Source organism: Desmodus rotundus, chromosome 9 (assembly GCF_022682495.2).
Source record: "Desmodus rotundus isolate HL8 chromosome 9, HLdesRot8A.1, whole genome shotgun sequence".
Classification (NCBI taxonomy): Eukaryota; Metazoa; Chordata; class Mammalia; order Chiroptera; family Phyllostomidae; genus Desmodus; species Desmodus rotundus.
In genome coordinates this window covers 61,098,623-61,120,168 of record NC_071395.1, presented here as the reverse complement: position 1 = coordinate 61,120,168, position 21,546 = coordinate 61,098,623, and the positions used below count along the sequence as shown (strand labels likewise).

General features: G+C 40.5%; 1 protein-coding gene across 4 annotated transcripts in view; it reads left to right on the top strand.

Annotated features, from left to right (window-relative positions):
* Positions 1 to 1,847: 1,847 nt before the first annotated feature.
* Positions 1,848 to 21,546, top strand: part of DHRS7B (dehydrogenase/reductase 7B) — a 76,417-nt gene continuing 56,718 nt past the window's right edge. For 2 of the 4 annotated variants that reach the window (XM_045198832.2, XM_045198829.2), the window contains exons 1-2: positions 1,855 to 1,941; positions 9,388 to 9,418. In XM_045198832.2, coding sequence (XP_045054767.2) covers positions 1,884 to 1,941; positions 9,388 to 9,418 — 89 coding nt within the window. In that variant the 5' untranslated portion in view covers positions 1,855 to 1,883. Of the gene's footprint in view, positions 1,942 to 9,387; positions 9,419 to 21,546 lie in introns of all 4 variants that reach the window. The other 2 variants (XM_053930501.1, XM_045198833.2) reach the window with 2 other exon arrangements.

Genomic DNA, 21,546 nt, shown 5'->3' with positions numbered 1-21,546 from the left:
GTGGGGGTTGAGGCAGCAGGGGGAGAAACTCCCAGCCTCACAGGAGAGTTCATTGGAGAGATCCACAGGGTCCTAGAATGTACACAAACCCACCCACCCAGGAATCAGCACTACAAGGGCCCAATTCGATTGTGGGTTGTGGGGGAAGTGACTGGAAACCCGCAGAGAGCAGAGCAAGTGGCATGGTTCCCTCTCAGGCCCCTCCCCCACATACAGCACCACAATGCAGCAATGTGGGTTGCCCCCCCGCACTGGTGAACACCTAAAGCTCCACCCCTTACTATGTAGCAGGCATGCCGAGACAAAAAAAAAAAAAAAGGCCCAAACGAAAGAACAGATCAAAGCTCCAGAAAAAATACAACTAAGTGATGAAGAGATAGACAACCTATCAAATGCACACTTCAAAACACTGGTAATCAGGATGCTCACAGAATTGGTTGAATATGGTTGCAAATTAGAGGAAAAAATTAAGGCTATGCTAAGTGAAATAAAGAAAAATATACAGGAAAGCAACAGTGACAGAAGAAAACCGGGACTCAAATCAACGTTTTAGACCAGAAGGAAGAAAAAAACATTCAACCAGAACAGAATGAAGAAACAAGAATTCAAAAAAATGAGGAGAGGCTTAGGAACCTCCGGCAAGAGATTTATTTAAGAAAAAGAAGAATATCAAAACTATGAACATTAAAAAGGCAACAAATTCACAACTATCAACAACTGAATCCAAAAAAACAAACTAAGCAAACAGCCAGAACAGGAACAGAATCATAGGTATGGAGATCATTTGGAGGGTGGGGAAGGGAGTGGATGGGACAAAAGGTGCAGGGATTAAGAAGTACAAATTGGTAGGTAGAACATAGATGGGAATGTTAAGAATTGTATAAGACATGGAGAAGGCAAAGAATTTATATGCATGACCCATGAACTAAGGGCAGGATTGCTGGAGGGAATCGTGGTACCAAGCAGAGGGGTACAAAGGGAGAAAAACTGGGACAGCTGTAATGCCATAATCAATAAAATATATTTAATAACAGGAAAATGTGTTCAATTAAAAGTATGTTATGTATATATGTGTGTATATGCATATATATGTTTATATACAAGTGAAGTGAATGACAGCAATGATATAAGAGATGCATGAGAGGAATTAGGAATATGTTGTAACTTGTATTATCTGTGAATCGGTATAGTGTTTTGAAAGTGGTGAAGGGATTAGGACATACAGATTGATAGCTACAGAATAGTCATGGGGATGTAACACACAGCACACGGAATATAGTCAATAATATTCTAATACCTGTGTGTGGTGTCAGATGGGTGGGAGTTTATTGGGATGCTCACTTAGTAAGTTATGTAATGTCTACTCACTGGAGTGTACACCTGAAACTAATATAATAATGTATGTCAACTGTAATTGAAAAATGAAAAAATTACTTGAAAACAAAACAAAAACTTTCCCTTTCAGTAGCACTTTGGAGCACGTATTTGTTGGGTCAATGCTGCCCCATTCACGAATCACTTAATAAAACCAATCAGATCTTCATTTGTACTCCTTGATCTTTTGGTTTATTTTTACGTCAGTACTATACTGTTTCAATCACCATGGCTTCTAGTAAGTCTCGCTAAGAGTAGCACACATTGCCCAACTTTTTTCTCCCCTCGCCCCAAGTTCACCGAACCCAAAGCAAGACCTTTCCAGTTTTCTTCTGGAAGATGGAGGTAACACGCTTAGGTAAGACCACGCCCTTCAGACCTTAGCGTCCTGCGCATCCTACCTGAGCGCTGAGGGCAGCGCGTACAACACGCTTGCGCAGTCTGAAGGCTGTAATTGGATAGAGCTTGGCGAAGGGAGTACGTGACTTCCGGGGTGGAGATTGCAGTTGATGACCAGTGGTCTCTGCCGCAAGCAGCTACGGGCTGGATACGAAAGGCCGCAATCAGGTAGAGGCTGGGTGTCAAGGGGCGTGGGGTCTGTCCAGAAAAGGGGAGCGTAGCCTTATTCCGACTCCTTGCGTTCTTGGCCGGCTGAGGGTTGCCAGGGCGTGCGAAAGTGGAGCGGAGGCGGCGGGCACCGAGGCTCGCGGATGGGGCTTCCGGGCCGCCTTCTTCCTGTCCAGATTCCCCTAATTCTGGAGGAAGTCTAGGCGCAGGCCCTCGGCCTGGAGCTTAGCGCTGGCGGTTTCTCTTTGCGGAGCCTTGGGCTTTGTTGAGCTCTTAGTCTAGGTCTGCGCCGCTGGAAATGGATGTATTGAGGCGGCGGGACGCCCACATCTCGGAGTATGTGTTCCCGGCTTGTACCTGTTTTTTCTACACCGCCTACATGGGACCCTGGGAAGCCCCCAGAGCGTGTGCGAGTGTCAGGCACTACAGGCTGGTTGCACTGTAGCTCGGGGTTCCCATTTTTCTGAGGCAGGCAAGAGTGCCTACTCTACAGCACTGCTAGAAATGGCTCTTGGAGATGTCTCACTGAGATCCTTGGTTGCTCTGCGGCCTTCTGGTTGTGGGATTTGGGCAAACGTCTTAAACTCATATCTCCTGTGTCCTCAGCTGCAACTTTGTAAATAACACATCCACTCATAAGGTTGTCACGCATAAATGAGGTTGCAGGTGGGAGGTAGTCAGCTAGTGTCTGGCAGCATGGGGAGGCTTCCAGATTAGCAGTTGACTGAAATTTATGCAGTCCTAACAAGGGTTGCTTTAAAGGAGGCATTATTAAAATGGATACACATAAATGGTGTTTTGCTGAATTAATCTTTTTTAGGAAACAGGAACAAGTAATTTATTTGGAATTTTGTTGGGATCATATATTTTAATCCAGTACCTTGGCCAATGGGGTAGATTGGGGTTCTTTTACTGTAGAAAATGCAGACTCTGAAAAAACCATTTAAAAAAATTATTTTATTGTTGTTCAACTACAGTTGTCTGCATTTTCTCCCCATCGTTTACCCCACCCCAGCCAAATCCACCTCCCTCCCCTGCTTCCACCCTCCCCCTTGGTTTTGTCTATGTTCCTTTATAGTAGTTCCTGAAAACCATTCTCCCCACTGTCCCTTCCCCCCTCCCCTCTGACTATTGCTAGATTGTTCCTAACTTCAATGTCTCTGGTTATATTTTGTTTGCTTTTTTCTTCTGTTGATTATGTTCGTTAAAGGTGAGATCATATGGTATTTGTCCCTCCCAACCTGGCTTATTTCACTTAGCATAATGCTCTCCAGTACCATCCATGCTGTCACAAAGGATATAAGCTCCTTCTTTCTCTCTGCTGCGTAGAATTCCATTGTGTAAATATACCATAGTTTTTTGATCCACTCATTTGCTGATGGGCACTTAGGTTGCTTCCAGTACTTGGATATTGTCAGTTGTGCTGCTATGAACATTGGGGTGCACAGGTTCTTTTGGATTGGTGTTTCAGAGTTCTTAGGGTATAATCCCAGCAGTGGAATTGCTGGGTCAAGGGCAGTTCCATTTTTAGTTTTCTGAGGAAATTCCGTACTGTTTTCCACAGTGGCCGCACCAGTCTGTATTCCAACCAACAATGTACTAGGGTTCCCTTTTCTCCGCATCCTCTCCAACATTTGTTGATTTGTTTATGTTGGCCACTCTTGACCGCTGTGAGATGGTACCTCACTGTTGTTTTAATTTGCATCTCTCTGATGGCAAATGATGCCAAGCATCTTTTCATATGTCTCTGACCCTCTGTATGTCTTCCTTGGAGAAGTGTCTGTTCAAGTCCTTTGCCCATCTTTTAATTGGGTTGTTTGTCTTCCTGGAGTGGAGTCATGTGAGTTCTTTATATATTTTGGAGATCAGACCCTTGCCTGAGGTATCATTGGCAAATATGGTTTCCCATACTGTTGGTTCTCTTTTCATTTTAATGCTGTTTTCTTTAGCCATGCAGAAGCTTTTTATTTTGATGAGGTCCCATTTGTTTATTCTTTCCTTTATGTCCCTTGCTTTAGGGGACATGTCTGTGAGGATGTTGCTGTGTGGTATGTCTGAGATTTTCCTGCCAATGTTTTCCTCTAGGACTTTTATGGTGTTACGACTTATATTTAAGTCTTTTATCCACCTTGAATTTATTTTTGTGTATAGTGTAAGCTGGTGATCGAGTTTCATTGTTTTGCACGTAGCTGTCAAGATCTCCCAACATCATTTGTTGAACAGGCTATTTTTGTTCCATTTTATGCTCCTTCCTCCTTTGTCAAATATTAATTGACCATTAGAGACTTATGTTTATTTCTGGGTTCTCTGTTTTGTTCCATTGGTCTGTGTGCTGTTTTTATGCCAGTACCAGGCTGTTTTGATCACAGTGGCCTTGTAATACAGTTTGACATCAGGTATTGTGATCCCTCCTGCTTTGTTCTTCTTTCTCAAAATTGCTGCAGCTATTCGGGGTCATTTATGGTTCCATATAAATTTCCAAAACGTTTGTTCTATATCTGTGAAATATGTCATTGGTACTTTAATAGGGATGGCATTGAATCTATAAATCGCTTTGGGTAGTATGGCCATTTTGATGATGTTAATTCTTCCAATCCATGAGCATGGTACATGCTTCCATTTGTTTGTGTCTTCCTTAATTTCTTTTTCAGTGTTGTGTAGTTTTCTGAGTACAGGTCTTTTACCTCCTTGGTTAGGTTTATTCCCAGGTATTTTATTTTTCTTGTTGCTATATCAAATGGGATTTTTTTTTTCCTGATTTCTGTTTCTGAAGTTTCGTTGTTGGTGTACAGGAATGCCTATGATTTGAGTATTGACTTTGTTTCCGTCTCTTTTGCCAAATTCATTCATTAGGTCGAGTAGTTTTTTGGTGGAGTCTATAGGATTTTCCATGTACATTATCATGTCATCTGCAAACAGTGACAGTTTCATTTCCTCCTTTCCAATTTGGATGCCTTTTATTTCTTTTTCTTGTCTGATTGCTGTGGCTAGGACTTCCAATACTATGTTGAATAGGAGTGGTGAGAGAGGGCATCCTTGTGTTGTTCCTGATCTTAGTGGGAAATCTCTAAGTTTTTGTCCATTCAGTATGATGTTGGCTGTAGGTCTCTCATATATGGCCTTTATTATGTTGAGGAATGCTCCCTCTATTCCCAGTTTGCTGAGTGTTTTTATCAGAAATGGGTGCTGTACCTTATCAAATGCTTTTTCCGCATCCATTGATATGATCATGTGATTTTTGTGTTTGCTTTTGCTTATGTGATGTATTATATTTATTGATTTGCGATTTTGTACCATCCATGCATCCCTGGGATGAATCCCACTTGGTCATGATGTGTGATATTTTTAACATATTGCTGGATGCGGTTTGCCAATATTTTGTTGAGTATTTTAGCATCTATGTTCATCAGAGATACTGGCCTGAAGTTTTCTTTCTTTGTTATGTCTTTATCTGGTTTTGGGATTAGGATGATGTTGGTTTCATAAAAAGAGTTTGGGTGTCTTCCATCTTCTTGAATTTTTTGAAATCATCTGTGGAGTATGGGGGTTAGCTCTCCCTTAAATGCTCTGTAGAGTTCTCCTGTGAAACCGTCTGGTCCAGGGCTTTTGTGTGTCAGAAGCTTTTTGATTACTGTTTTAATTTCATCTGGTGTTATTGGTCTGTTCAGGCTTTCTGCTGCTTCTTCATTCAGTTTTGGAAGGTTGTATTTTTCTAGAAATTTGTCCATTTCCCCTAGGTTTTCACATTTCTTGGCATATAGGTGTTTGTAGTAATTTCTTAGTTCTTTGTATTTCAGTGGTATCAGTTGTAGTCTCTCCTCTTTCATTTCTAATTGTGTTTATTTGGATCCTCTCTCTTTTTTTCTTGATGAGCCTACTTAAAGGCTTGTCGATTTTGCTTATCTTTTCAAAGAACCAGCTTCTGGATTTATTGATCCTTAGAATTGTGCTTTTAGTCTCTACGTCGTTTAATTCTGCTCTGATCTTGGTTCTTTCCTTCCTTCTACTTGCTCTGGGCTGTCTTTGTTGTTGTTCCTCGAGTTCTTGTAGGTGTAGGGTTAGGTTGTTTATTTGAAATGTTTCTATCTTTTTCAGGCAAGCCTGTATCGCTATGAACTTCCCTCTCAGGACTGCCTTTGCTGTGTCCCATAAGTTTTGGACTGTTGTGTGTTCATTTTCATTTGTTTGCCAAAACTTTCTGATTTCTTCCTTGATCTCATTCTTAACCCATTCATTGATTAATAGCATGCTGTTCAGACTCCATGGTTTTGAGTGTTTTGGGGTTATTTCCTTGGGGTCGGTTTCTAGTTTCAGTCCCTTGTGGTCAGAGAACATGCTTGATATAATTTCAATTTTGTTGAACTTGTTGAGGCTTGTTCTGTGTCCTATCATGTGGTCTATCTTTGAAAATGTTCCATGTGCATTTGAAATGACTGCGTATTTTGCTTCTTTGGGATGAAAGGCTCTATGTCTATTTCATTAAGTCTATTTCATCTAGGGCATGGTTCAGTGCTGCAATATCTTTGTTGATATTTTGTTTGAAAGGTCTATCCATTTTTGACAGTGGGGAATTAAAATCCCCTACTATAGTTGTGTTGCTGTCAATATCTTTCTTGGAGTCCTCCAAGATTTTCTTTATGTATTTGGGTGCTCCTATATTGGGTGTGTATATATTTACAATGTTTATGTCTTCATGGTGGATTCCTCCTTTGAGTATTATGAAGTGATCTTCTGGGTCTCTCTTTATGGACCTTTTTTTGAAGTCTATTTTGTCTGATATTAGTATTGATACCCCTGCTTTTTTTTTCCTGTCCCTTTGCTTGGAAAGTTTGTAGCCCTTAACTTTCAGTCTGTGTAGGTCTTCTGTCCTGAGGTTAGGCAGCATATGTGTGGGCCATGCTTTGTTATCCATTCAACTATTCTATGTCTTTTGATTAAAGCATTTAATCCATTTACATTTAAGGTTATTATTGTGAGGTACTTATTAATTGCCTTTTTTTTTTGTACTTGTGTTCCTCTCTCTCTTTTCCTTTCCTTAAAGCAGTCCCTTTAGCATCTCTTGCAGAGCTGGTTTGGTGGAGCTGTATTCTTTTAGACTTCTGTTGTCTGGGAAGCTCCTTATTTGGCCTTCTATCTTGATTGAGAGCCTTGCTGGGTAAAGCAGTCTTGGTTCCAGGCCTCTGGTTCTCATTACTTGGAATATTTTTTGCCATTCTCTTCTGGCTTGGAGCATTTCCATTGAGAAATCAGCTGCTAACCTTATTGGGTCTCCCTTGTATGTTACTTCCTGTTTCTCCGTTGCTGCCTTTAAGATTCTCTCTTTGTCTTGGAATTTTGCCATTTTAATTATGATGTGTCTTGCAGTGGGCCTCTTTGGGTTCCTCTTGCTTGGGACTCTCAGTGTTTCCTGGATTTGTGTGACTTTTTCTCTCATCAAATTAGGGAAGTTTTCCATCATTACTTTTTCAAACAGGTTTTCTATCCCTTGCTCTTCTTCTTCTCCCTCTGGCATCCCTATTTTACGGATATTATTACGTTTTATGTTGTCCTACATTTCCCTTAACCCCTTATCATTCTTCCTGAGCCTCTTTTCCTTTTCTTGCTCATTCTGGGTGTTTATTTCTACCTTGTCCTCCAGTTTACTGATCCGATCCTCTGCTTATAGGGCCTGCTTTTGATTCCTTCTACTGTGTTCTTCAGTTCAGAAATTGTATTCTTCATTTCCTCTTGGCTCTTGTTGATAGTTTCTATTTCCTTTTTCATGTTGACATAGTTTGCAGTGAGTTCATTGTAGTTTTCCTGTAGCTTTTGGTAATTCTCTGTGAGCTCATTAAGCTTCCTTAAAACCAGTGCTTTGAACTCAATATCTGATAGTTGACTTGCTTCTTTTTCATTTAGTATTGTTGCTGAGACTTCCTCCTTTTCTTTCATTTGGGGGTTGTTTCTTTGTCTTCCCATTGTTTGTGAGACTCTTCTTGTTAGCCTCTGCTTCTTAAGTTGCTGTGTTCTGACCCCCTGGATTTATGGTATAAACTTCTATAGTAGAATACCTGTGAAATTCAGTGGTACAGTCAGCTTTATCTCCCAAGCTTACTGATCTTGGGCTGTGGTTTTTGTTGGCTCTGTGTATGTCTTTGGTATTTTGTTGTTGTTGGGTCTTTCTTTGGTGGGTCCTTCTCACCAGCTGGTCATTTGAGGGTCAGTCTGTCCACCACCTCTTGTTTTGTGTTGTGCAGGTCTGGGCAGGTTGTGTTGGAGCTGGTGGTTCTGTGTGTACAAGGTTTTGAGGCTTTTCTCTTGCTCTTGTTCAGTTGTTATGAGTAATTTCTCCACTATTTAGTTGTATTTCCAGATAGGTCCTGGGATGAGTTAGTGTGACTTCCACTCCCTCCTTCACCTTCTTCTGTTCTTATCTGTTGGTGTGGTTCCTTTGTTGGTGGGTTTCCTCTTCCAGGAGGTATCCTGGTGTTCACAGCTTCTACCTACTCTTTTTTGTGATAGGTTGTAGGGGGAAGACCAAATGGTTTAAGAGAGCAGGAGTGTATTCTATGATATTTAAAGTACCAGCTCTTAGAGAAGAGATAGGAGATCCTTTGGATGTGTATAGTGTTAACTGTGATAATTCACCCACCTAGCCACTTTTTAGAAAGAGTGGAAAGAAGATAAGACTCTTGTTGTGGGGTGGGATTGTGAGTTGGATCTAGAAAGCTGTGAGCTTGTGAGAGGTCAACTTATGAGGTAAAGTGAGAGTAAACGGTAGAAAATAGGTGGAATGCGTGAGAGAATAGAGTTAACCACACCAGTAATAAAGTTCAGGAAACAGTGAAGTGGGCTGAGATCTGGGAGGGGTTCTGTGTAGTATTAACAAATGTCTGGAACAGCTATTATTTACAATAGTAATGGAGCAACAATCATATGACAGAATCTATGTGATCTGGAAACTAGAATAGGGAGTATAGGTCCTAGAGTAGTGTGCTAATGGAACACAAGTGAAGTGAAAGACAGTTAATTTACAATATGCCATGAAAGAGAGAACAGGGGGAAACCAGTCAAACAATGCACATTAACCAGTCAAGCGAGGAAGACTAAACAGAAAGGAGAGAAATACAAAAATACTAATAAAATGAGTGATGTAAGAATAATGAAAAAAATTAATACAAATATAAAATAACTTGCAAGTTCTCTGGAGTACCAAAGTGAAATTTGTTTCACTGTCTCAGCTATTGGGATGCCCCCTCTTTGGGACTCCAGAGAACTTGCAAGGACTCTGGTCCTTTCACAGTTCCAGGTTTTATTGTCTCAATCATTTCATCTGTGAATGGAGATAGTTTCACTTCTTTCTTCCCAATTTGGATGTTTTTTCTTGTTTAATAAGTCTTCCTGTTATCCTCAAAGTACATTTGGCACTCATCTGCTACTCCATTTACATCTCAATTTTTGTTTCAGAGCAGCTCCAGTGTGAGGATTCTAGTCACAGGTACGGATGAAGGCTGCACCGGCAGAACTTACAGCCCTCTTGTGTTTGTCCAGCACAGCAGAGCCGCGATAGCAGTTGCTTCTCGCTGATGATCTCAAAGGCAAACATGCACTGGGTCACATGAAAATTATTCCTCCAGAAAGTGGAGCTCTATATTTGCAAACCCTTCTTGAGTATGGGCTGGACCTAGGGACTTCCTCATTAGTCTAAGAAGGAAAACAAATAGTAAAAGATGCTATTCGCCTGGGGAAGCCTGAATCTGCTTCATAGGAAAGTTATTGCCATGCGGCAGCCCGGCCTGGAAGGGTTACCGCTCTCTGAAAAAAACACTTTTGCTGTTGGGTCTTTGTTGTCATATTTTTGGGGGGGTTAGATTGACTAGGGACCTGGTAGAAACACTAGTACGATGGTTACCAAGTGCTACTATATGGCATATGCTGTGTCGTTTAGCCATGAAGGAAGTACTGTTTTAGGTCCATCTCTACAGATGAAGAATTGAGGCTTGGAGAAGTGAAATGATGTGTCCAAAGTTGGAAAATCTAAGAGGACAAAAACAAAGTTAAAGGAGGTGTATTGGCAAGGTAGAATGCACCAGGGAGGGGGTGGGAGCTGACTCTGGGCTGCTAGAGAACACCAGAATGAATGGATATTTTCTCTTGACATGGAGTTTCCTACTGGCAAAGAAGGGCAGTTGTGTTAAAGGCAAAAGCCTGTTGTTTTATCTGCATGTCCTTGGCTAAGGTCAGCACAGCCTAGGTTTGGCAGTGAGGTTTGGAACACTGCTTCCCTGAAGTAATGGATTCTTGATGTGCTTTGCTTTAAAAGAATGAGACACTCTACACAAGAGTATGTGAGCCATATAAATGCATGATCACTTCACATCTAGAAAGATTCTTAGCTCTATAAACAGATCTGTTTAAGGGTTCTTATAGATAACACATTCCTGTAGTATACTTAAAATACTTGTTTTATTCAGATTTGTAACTGCATAAAAGGAGCTCTGTGCACTAGTCAAGAGCATGAAATGTGCCTATCCTACATACAGTCTTTTTTGTCACCATTATTTAAAAACAATAGTTAGTATTCAGTGGTATGTGCAAGACACTATGCTAGCATTTGATTGGACTATGCAGTTCTCACAATAACCCTGTAAAATAGAAACAATTATTTCATCTATAGAGAGAAATGGGCTCAGAGATAATAAGAAATTTACCCAAAAGCACAGAGTAGGAAGGGCAGAGCCAATTCCATGTCACTCTCAAACCTAGGGCTTATCTATGATTCATTCCTTCATTTAACAGATATTTATTATTATTCTTATTGGCTTTCCATTTTGATGTAATCACACACTTATTTCTTTATTTTACGATTATCAAGGACCTGCTGTGGGCCAGACTGTGCGATGTGGGGGGTACAAAGATGACTGATTAACAGATACTTATTGAACACCTACCTTGTACTAGCATTGTCCTAGGTGTTGGGTATTACAGTGATGGCCAAAACAGACACAGACCCTGACCTCAAGTTGCTTATAATTATAGCAGGGGACCTAGATAGTAAACAGAGAATCACAAACTGTTAATTACTATTGCAGTACATGCTATGGAGGGTGGTAGAGGGTCCTACCAGAATGCATAATGGGGTTGTCTGGCAGGGGGAGGGAGTAGGGAGAAACAGCAAAGGCTTTCCTGAGGAAAGAAACATTAGGGTGGCCAAAATGTCCGTTTCTTTTTTTTCTGTAAAATACATTTTTCATTTTCACCAATAACTGCTGATACGGATTATTTTGAGTATGTGGACTGTCTCCAGCTGTTGGCTGCTAGTGGGTAGAGGCCAAGGGTGCTGCCAGACAGCTTCCAATGCACAAGACGGCCCCACAGCAAAGGGTTGATTATTTGGCCAAAATATCACTGGTACCAAAAAACTTCACAAACCATTTTTGACATGTTTGATCAGTCACAGCACCTTCTCCATATACTGCACAAATCTTTTTTTGCGTTTCAGTTGCATTTTTACCTTCCTTGAAATAATAAAGCATAATACACTGATATTGTTGCTTCTTCCACCTTCAATATCAAAATGGCTGCAGAAAAATTCACCAATTTGGTAATTTTTTTTAAACATTGTATTTCATCATATTTGTCTGTGGTTTGCAAAATGATTTAACAAATATTTTTTAGCCCTACTATGGTCCAAGCCCTAGGATACAAACATGTATAAAGACACTCTTTCCCTATTCCATGCATAATTTAGTTAATACTTTATTTGCCATCCACATACGATGCTGCAATTGTTTTAGCAACATTATTCTTCAGCATTTATGTAGCATCTACTGTGTGCTAGACACTTGTTCTAGGAATGTAGCACCTGCAAAGAGTCATGGTCTCTGTCCTGATGGAACTTAAGCTCCCGGTTGGGTCTGGAGGACAGATGGAGGGAGAAGGTCAAGGAGACGAAGTTGGAGAGGTAGGCAAGAGTCAGACCACGCAGGTCTCATGCATGCCAAGGACTGGGGCTTATCCCAAGATTGGCGGGGGGCCATTGAAGAGTTTCAGTCACAGGAGTAGCACCAGCAGATCTGTTTATTAAAGATCCTTCTGGCTCCTCAGTAGAGGCAGAAGTTGATCAATTTGAGGGCTTTCTAGGAATTACCATGGGGGGGCTTGGTAATAGAATGTATGACGTTCTGCTGTGGGGTGAGAAGGGAGAGGAAAGCATCTGGGCTAATTCTTCCTTTTCTGGTTTGTGCATCTGAGGTAGGAAATCCTGGAGGAAGAGCATAAGTTCAGTTCTAAATGTCTTTGAGATAATACAAGTAGAGGTGCCACAAAGGCAGTGGTATAGGAGGATCTAACCATCAGATAACAGGAATGGGCTAAATCTCTAAAAAGCTCTTGTCAGGGGGAGGAATATTTTGTCTGATATTGAGGCCAAAAAAAAAAAAGTGGCCCAGTAGAAAATGTAGAATGTTCTTCACATTTATGTAGGGGGAAAGTTAAAAAATAATGTCTCCTGTCAACGTAGAAAATGGTCTCTACAAATGTAGAAAGAAAGAAAATAGTTCTACTTTGGAATAAACATTAACCCGGAATGGGATGCATCACAGCCTAATCTGCTAATGAGATTACAAAAACAAAAAAGAAATCCCATCATTTACAATACATTACATAGTGTTTTGAGATTAATGGGAATTTATCCTCTTGTAAGAAGACTTGAGGGCACCAGCTGCTGTCTGTTGTCCTTTATAGTTCACTCTAAATTCACCTGGTAATTGGAGTGGCCATCTGTGCTAGTTAATTGTCTTTATCTGAAGGAAAAATAGAAAATCTGTAATCTCTTTGAACAGTAGTCATGTAACCTTCCAGGGTGACTGGGAGTTGGGGTGCTGTCTTCTTTGATGTTTATTTACATTTAAAAGACATGGTTTCTAGGCTTTTCAGAAATCATTGGGTTTTATCATTGGCTGGAGTTCGTTTGTTTAGCCTTTTAAAAGATTTGCATACTTACCAAAGGAACAAAGGAAAGGATTAAAAAGGTCTTGAAGTACTCCAAGAAGAAGGAGGGAGAAAAAAGATCTCTTTCCCTTTGGCAACAGGGAGAATTCTGTTTTTAAAATTAATAACAGTGTAGGAAAAGGTTGAACTGGAAAGTGCACAGTATGGGGATTTTTCAGGAGATGATTTTTAAGAGAGTTCTCTGTACTTGTGCATGGTCAGGATGCCCTCAAGTGGTCAGATCTAGCCCGTAATTTCTTGTTCATTGACTTAGAGAAAAATGTTACCAGTGGTTCCAGATCCTGGTAGGTTCCAGCCAAAACTCTTGTCTCTGGTAGTCAATGCTCTGAGGACTTGTCTTGTTCTCTTTCATGTCAGTGATGCCAGTTCTCACACCCACTCAGTTGTACACATAGAAGCCCTTTCTGTGACTGGTAATGAATGGTATGATTTTAATGGGGAAATGAACTCTCCATAAATCTATCCTGGAAGGCCATAAGCATGGGGATGGAAACGGGGATTGGCATGTAAATTTACCTTGGAAACTTCCTGCCACCACCAGCGTAAGAAGTTCAACCCGTTCCTTTGAATTCTATCTGAGCTGTCCTTCCCATCTTCTTAAATTCACACTAACCTGGGACTTGGCCACTAAAATGCTCATTGGAGGGAGAGGTATGCTGATGGCAGCTGAATTACTTGAACATTGCTAACCAGTGGTTTGAGCTTGCTGTAGTTCGCTCTTATTTTGTTAAGTAAGCACATGCTTGTACTGGGAACACTAAGTTTTGAAGTGAAATGTAAATTTTTCCAGGTTTATGTGAATAGGACTTAGCAGTTGTTAAATTGAAAATTGTATTAGTGAACTACTATTATTTCAGAATTCTCTGTGAATATGGTAGTATAATCCAGAGTGGTTTAAAATATTAGCTAAAGTAAGTGAAGAAAATTACACCAAGTTCCTGTTAAGCAGTTAACTTACTTATATTCAGTTATCCCATATAAGCCAATGTACTCTGTTCAGGTGATAAGAACTGAGTTTAGGGATCTGCTCACCTCCAGACAGTATCAGGTCCTTCCTGTTTAAGCTGCAACTAAGCATTAGTTTTTTTGTTTGTTTGTTTGTTTGTTTTTACATGATCCCTTATTTGATGCACATAAGAGTTAAGAATGTGGACTTTATTTAGAGTCTGAATACTTGGTTCAAATCTGTTTTGCTTGCTATGTGACTTAGGCGCTTTCATCATTTAGCAAATAGAAATAACTGTTGTGCCTTCCTCATAGGATTGCTATGAGGATGAAATGAGATCATGGGTATGACATTTGTAGCTCAGTGTCTTGGCACATTGCAAACACTAAAAAAGCTAGTAGTTGTTATTAATATTTTTTCCACAATAGCCAGAAATGGTAACAGGCTAAAAATAATCTTCCCTTTAGTTTGTTTAGTAATCTGTGTACTAATATTGTTTTAATTAATTGTCATGTATGTTAAAAAGAGTTACAAAACAGACAAAAGATTAATTACATTGAAAATAAAAATGTACTTCTGGTTTGAGGAGTTAGTCCTTAGGCCTCATAGCGCTCTCACAGATAGAAAGCATCCGAAAGCAGCACCTTCCTTCTTTTCCTGTCATTTTCCAGGTGTTTACAGAGGGTGAGCTGCTTCTCTCATTTTAACCTGGAGATTTACAAACTATAACAGTAAATAGTGGTTCTTACATACCTGTGTGTGCACCTTCCAAGAGCCCAATCCAGCACCTTGCACAAAGGAGCTGTAGTTTTTGCTGACTGCTGACTCTTTGAAATAGCAATTGGACCCTGAAGTCCCAGCATCTGAAAACTAGGAGATAAGCATTCTGTGAGGGAACCTGAGGTGTTAAAGATGATTAGTTTGCTGATTTCTTATATGCTGTTCATTTGTTCATCATTCATTTGGCAACATTTATTGAACATCCATCCACTTTGTGCCCAGCACATTAGGCCACCAGAGAGAGATCACATGGTGACCGATCAAGTACAATAGAGTTTTCTACAAGTCCTGGCAGGAGGCACCGGATAATTCTGGGCTTCCTCCTCCATCTTGTGGAAGAATATTGCACTGTGTAGAAGCATCTCAGTTAATGAAAGTGGGAATAAAAGAGAGAAGGTCACTTCATTGTTCATTGGTAAATAAGGAGAGGTAAGGAAATTTAAATTAATTAATTTGGCCTTCCATTAGTGCTAGGCACAGCAAGAAGATTGCTTTATGCCTTTTCTTTGTTCTTCTCTTTACTCTTTCTGACATTATCTACCATCTTTCTAGATAGATAACCTAGCAATTGTAGTGACAATTCCTGTCATTTATCTGGGCCATATCGAAAGCTTCTTATTAGCCCTGATCAGTGTAGCTCAGTGAATTGGGCATCGTCCCACAAAGCAAAACGTCTCCAGTTGGATTCCCAGTCAGGGCACATGCCCAGGTTGCAAGCCTGGTCCCCATTGGGGTGCATGCAGAAGGCAACCGGTTGATGTTTCTGTCTGTCTCTTTCTCCTTTCCTTCCCCTCTCCCAAAAATAAATAAATAAAATCTTTTTTAAAAAAATGAAAGCTTCTTAACATACATATACTTATATAAATTCTTCCTGCAACAGTGTAAGGCAGATATTAGACATATTCTGCAGGTGAGGAAACTGGTTGAAATATTAAGTCCAAAGACACTCAGCCTGATTACTAGTATTAAAACCAAGGTCAGCCTGGTTCCAAAGTCAGTATAACTGAATCAATAAATGGTTGAAATTTTTATTCACACCTCTCATTTATATTTCAGTAGAAAAATGGTAGCTGGCAACTTGATCTTATTGAAAGCAAGACAGACTTAAATTTAAAGAGATACTACTTAGTGGGGGGGGGAACGCTGAATGGTAAGAAACAAAATTTGGTTCTGTATTGTGTCAGAAGGAAGCTGTGGCTGGACAACTATATCAACTGACACCAGGCCAAGGGAACTGGATAAAGGGAGGAAATGTGAATTTATACAAGAAGAAAATTTTGCAATCATTAGCATCTCCCTCCCCAACTTTAAGGATAATTGCTTTCTTCCTCTCGATATTTTTAATTTAACTTTGCACAGATAAGATCTTACAAGGCATCTCGTAAAAGACCCTAAATGATATGCAGTATTTGATAAGATATTCAGATAGGAAAATTTGAGACACATTTCTCCCTGATTAGGTTTGTGTTATTGTCAGAATATTAATTTCTAGCAGTAGAAAAAATTTCATTAGACCTTGGGACAAGGGAGAAGACTTTGGTATGGCAGAGTGAGAAGGTTGGCAAATCTCAAAAAACCCAACTCTAAAACAGGACAAAATTGTCAAAAGTAACCGTACTAGAGGTTTGGAAATTGACCAAAGACTTACAACAAATGGGGAAGCATTTATTCAAGAAAAAAACCACTGATTAGCCCTGGCAGCTGTGGCTTGGTGGACTAAGTGCTGGCCTGTGAACCAAAGGGTTGCTGGTTTGATCCTCAGTCAGGGCACATACCTGGGTTGTGGGCCAGGGCCCCAGTTGGGGGTGGGTGAGAGGCAACCACATGTTGATTTTTCTCTCCCTCTCTTTCTCCCTCCTCCCCCCCATCTCTAAAAATAAATGAGTAAAATCTTAAAAAAACAACAATAAAAAAAAAAACCCCACTGATCATTAATTAGGTAAGACCAGTGAGAATCTTAGTATTCCTGTCTGGAGCTGCTTCCATCCCATCGCCTCAGCTCATCATTCATGCAGCACTTTGACCAAGGCGGGGCAGGTGGTGGAGGCCAGCAATCTCCTGTTCGGGAGGCCAACTACTTGGAATGGAGAGAAAACAAAACAAAACCTCATGCCCAGCAGCTTGTGAGTAAGGGTAGCAATGTTGGTTGCAAGTGGGTGGTGAAGGCTTGTGGCTTTGCTAGTCTGAGGATGTGTCCCTAAGTGCAATCATTGCACCAGTGGACTAGCTAGGACTTTAACAGAGATCCTGTGAGTGAGCCAGCCTACACAGGCTTGATAAACTCCCACACATCCTGGATGACTGGAGGGAGGAAAATAATAAAGATCAGAGTGGGAATAAATGAAAAAGAGTCTAAGACAACAACATAAACGATCGATGACACTTAAAAGCAATGAGAGAAATTACTCATTACCAACAGGGAAACAATGTTATGATTAATAGTTAACTTTCCACAAAGAACGGCATCAGGACTTCCAGGTCCTGTTCAGCATGTGAGGAGTGTAGAAGTTGTCCTTTCATCCTAACGACAAGGAAAAAGCTGAACAACAAACTGAAAAATCAACCATTTCATTTTAGATCCATCAGTTGAGGTCACAAGCACAACTGCTGCCCGTCTCTCCCCGCCTCCACCCCCACTCCCCTGCCTGCAGCATTAGAAAGACAGGCAGGTGCACAGAGTCACATTTACTAGAACAGAGGCCTAGGGTAGGAAAACTTGACAAATTGCCGGAGGCTCAGTGTGGACAGTCTGAGAGTTAAGAACTTCAGAGACCAGTCAAAGGGGGGCCCACACCCTTGTGAGTTTTACCTCCAGGAGCTCTACCAGGCCTCACAGTGAATGGTAGAGAAAAAGCCCCTTGTGCTTGGGGAGAGGGGGAAAGTAACAATTTTGAAATATGTCAGAGCATCCTGTTCTGAACAAGGCGTCTCCTCAGGAGAAACTTTTATGAGAGCCTAGCCTGCCTAGGCACAGGGAAACACCTAGCTCCGCCTCCTTCAAGGGAAAGCCAGAGTAGCTATATTAATTTCAGACACAACAGATTTAAGAGTAAGGAAAGTGATCGGGAATAAAGAGGGACATTATATAATGATGTTATATAATGATGTCATGTATGTTAGAAAGTTACAAAACATGCAGAAGATTAATTGGAAATAAAATGTACTTTCGGTCTGAGGAGTTAGTATTTATAGTACTTTGTACCGCATTCAAAGGCACGAAGGATTGTGACATTAGGCCTCAGCACTCTGTAACATATATATTCCAGAGACATTTCTTAATGTGTATTTACCAAACAACTGTCAAGGTACACGAGGCAAAAACTGGTAGAACTACAAAGAGAAGTAGATGAATCTACTGTTACAATTGCAAACGTCAACATCTCTGTTTCAGCAATGGAGAGATCTAGCAGGCAGAAAATCAGTAAGGACAAAGAGGAAAGCAGATTATTATATGGAGGGGCATAGGTGACAGTCTGACAGGAGAGTCACAGCTGTGTGGTCTAAGAGATGGCTGAGAGGAAGGAGGGGAGAAGAGTAGTGAGGAGCAAAGATGACCCCACTGCCCCCTGGAGCCTGTGTTTGAGGGTTGTGGGAGGGGGAGCGGCACTGCCGCAGAGTCCTGCAGTGAAATGCATGTGCTCAGGAGGAGCCGGATGCTGTTGGAGCAAGAAGGAGAAGCAGCCTTTCAGAGTAGAGATTGAAGATGCAGGGAACTTTGCTGATGACAGACCAAGAGGACCACAGGGTTTCAGAATATGGGGAAGGGTGGGAGATGGGCTCAGAACAGGGAGTACACAAAATGATCTGGGATTTGGGAGCCAGGAGCTGCCTCAGGAGGTCTGGACTTCCCAGGGTGACTGACCATAAGGGGCATGATGAGATTGGTCCCAGTCGTTTCCAGGCAGATGGGGGTGGCGGGTTGGGCCCTGGGAGGGGATGGGGCTGGAAGGCCTTGCTGGGAACGTCCACTGGACTCCTGCTGACAGAGGCTGGAGGGAAGGTGGTTACTCATGACCCTGTGGGTGGAGGATCACCACCATGGTGGCTTATTCTCTCTTGGTACACAACTAGAGAGATCCTCAAGGGTTTCAAGCTTTAGTCCCCATTAAAATCATCAGGGAGTCAAGATTCCCATGTCGCACCCTTTGTGGTGTTATCATTTTCAAAGGTTTGCATTGGGTGAGGCCCTTGATTTATTTGTTTTCTTTTTAAGGTTTTATACATTTATTATTTATTAGAGAAGGGAAGGGAGGGACAAAGAGAGAGAAACATCAGTGTGCAAAAGAAACATCAGTTGCCTGTCCAACACCCCAACCAAGCACCTGGCCCACAACCCAGGCATGTGCCTTGACCAAGAATCGAACCAGCAAGCCCTCACTTTGCCAAATGATGCCCAGTCCAACTGAGCCACACCAGTCAGGGGTTGATTTATGTTTTAACAGGTACTTCTCATGCAGGTAGTGATTGGACTACAAAGAGTAACATAGCTCTGAACCAGCATGCTCATAGAATATGTCAGGAACTGAGGCCTGAAAGAGTCTCATCACTTACTCTGCAGTCAGTCATCTGGTCTCAGGTCCCATGAAGGGTCCAGATCAAGTTCCCCTCTCCCCCGCACCATGCTGCCCCATGTAGATGCCACTATAACTTGACATTGGTCAGTTTGTTTCTCTAAATGTACTACTTGTATTTACTAGCTAATTTTATCTTACAAGGTTGATACTTCTAGTGCAGCTAATTATTCACTTTTCCAACTTCACTTTAGCAAAGTTGAGCATGAAGGAGAAATTACAGAAATGCTCAAAGATGCACAAAAGTAAAATACAACAGCAAACCCTCTTTTACCCATTACCCGATGTCACCAACCATTAGCATTTTGCCATACTTAAATCTTTCATTTCCTGACTTGTAAGTTTGATTTTTAAAATTTGCTTTCACCTCATTCTGTGGCTAAGCTTATTAATGCTTATATGACTGGAAGAAAAGCATTATACATATATATATTTATATGTGCTAGTATAAATGCAGTTTAAAAGATAGCCCTTGTGCTATTATACTCTGACAATAAATGTTGTGAATGTATAAAAGATATTTTCAGTTTAAGGAATGTTTTCTTTTAATGTAGACTGAAATTTGGCAAATCTTTTTTAACTGAAAGGCTCTGAAAGAGAAATAGGGGAATATTATGTAGGGGGGAAAGTTGGAAATCTGCTAACATTGGACAAAATAAATAGATTGATCAAGCACTTACTGTGGGCCTGTCCTGAGAAGGTGTAACTAAGTCCTCTGGGAGCTATGTGTTAGGACACTGGGAAAATAAAATGATAGGGCACTACGTAGGCTATTTTTAAATGAAAGCTTAGAGGTTGGCAATGGAAAAACCCTCTCAGGATTTTAGGCTTTACTTTTCCTTTAGTCCTTCCAGTGTATGAAATACCTTCCCTTGTGTTCTCTTGTATGAATGTCAGCACACTGCAGGGTTTAAGTAGGGGCATTATGAAAGCTTCCAGAGTAAAGACCATTTCCCAGTTAAATTTAAAACTAGGGTTTTTAGGTCTAAAAATCCAGGGTTATCCATCATCCCAAATAAATTACATGAAGGCAGATTATCTAAGAGAGAGACAGTGGATGGAGGCAGGTTAATAATTTATAATTCAAATTCATGAGGAAACCAAACAATTCATTAGAATTCAAAATTATCAATTATGAGCCTGCTTGAAACTAGACATTTAATATTTAATCCTCTGTGAATGATGTACTTAATTTTTTTCTTTGTGATAAAATACACATGACATAAAATTTACCATCTTAACCATTTTTAAGCATGCAGCTGAGTGGTACTAAATACATTCATAATGTGCTGTTATTATCACTGCCTGTCTACAGAACTCTTCATCTTTTAAAACTTAAACTCTGTGCCCATTAAAAAATAGCACTTCATTTTCCCTACCCCTAGCCCAGTGCCTGGCAATCCCATTCTACTTTCTGTATATGGATTTGACTACATATGTAATAGAAGTGGTTTCCTACAGTATTATTTCTTTTGTGGCTGGCTTATTTTCCTTAGCATGTATTCAGTGTTCATTCATGTTGTAGCATACTGCAGAATTTCCTTCTTTTTTAAGGCCAAATAATATTTCATTGTGTTATATACTATATTTTGCTTATCCATTCATCGGTCAATGGACGTTTAGTTTGCTTCTAAATTTTAACAACGGTGAATAATGCTGCTATGAACATGAGTGTACAGGTTAGTCTTTGAGACCCTGCTTTCAATGATTTGAGTCTATATACCCAGTAGTGGAATTGCTGGATCATGTGGTAATTCTGTTTTAAATTTTCGGATGAACCTTTGTGCTGTTTTCCACAGTGGCTGTGCCATATTACATTCCCACCAACAGTGCACAAGAGTTCCAGTTATTCTACATCCTAGTGGGGATGAGGCAGGATCTCATAGTTTTCATTTGCATTTTACTGACGACTAGTCAGTAAAGTCACTAAGTGATGCTGATCATCTTTTCATACACTTACTGGCCATTTGTATATCTTCTTTCGAAAAATGTCTGTTCAAGTTTTTGTTCATTTTGGAACCAGGTTGCTTTTTGTGTTTTTGAGTTTTAGGAGTTTCGAGTATATTCTGGATATTAATCCCTTACAGATATGTGATTTGCAAGTATTCCTCCCATTATGGGTTGCCTTTTTATTCTGTGGGTAGTGTCTTTTAATGTACTTAATTTTAAAATTTTTGTGGAGTCCAATTTGTCTATTTTTTTCTTTTCTTCCCTGAATCTTTGGAATCATAGTCAAGAAATCATGGCCAAATCCAATTTGAGCTTCTGCCCTATGCTTTTTTAAACTTAAAGAGTATTTATTGGTTCACAAAACTG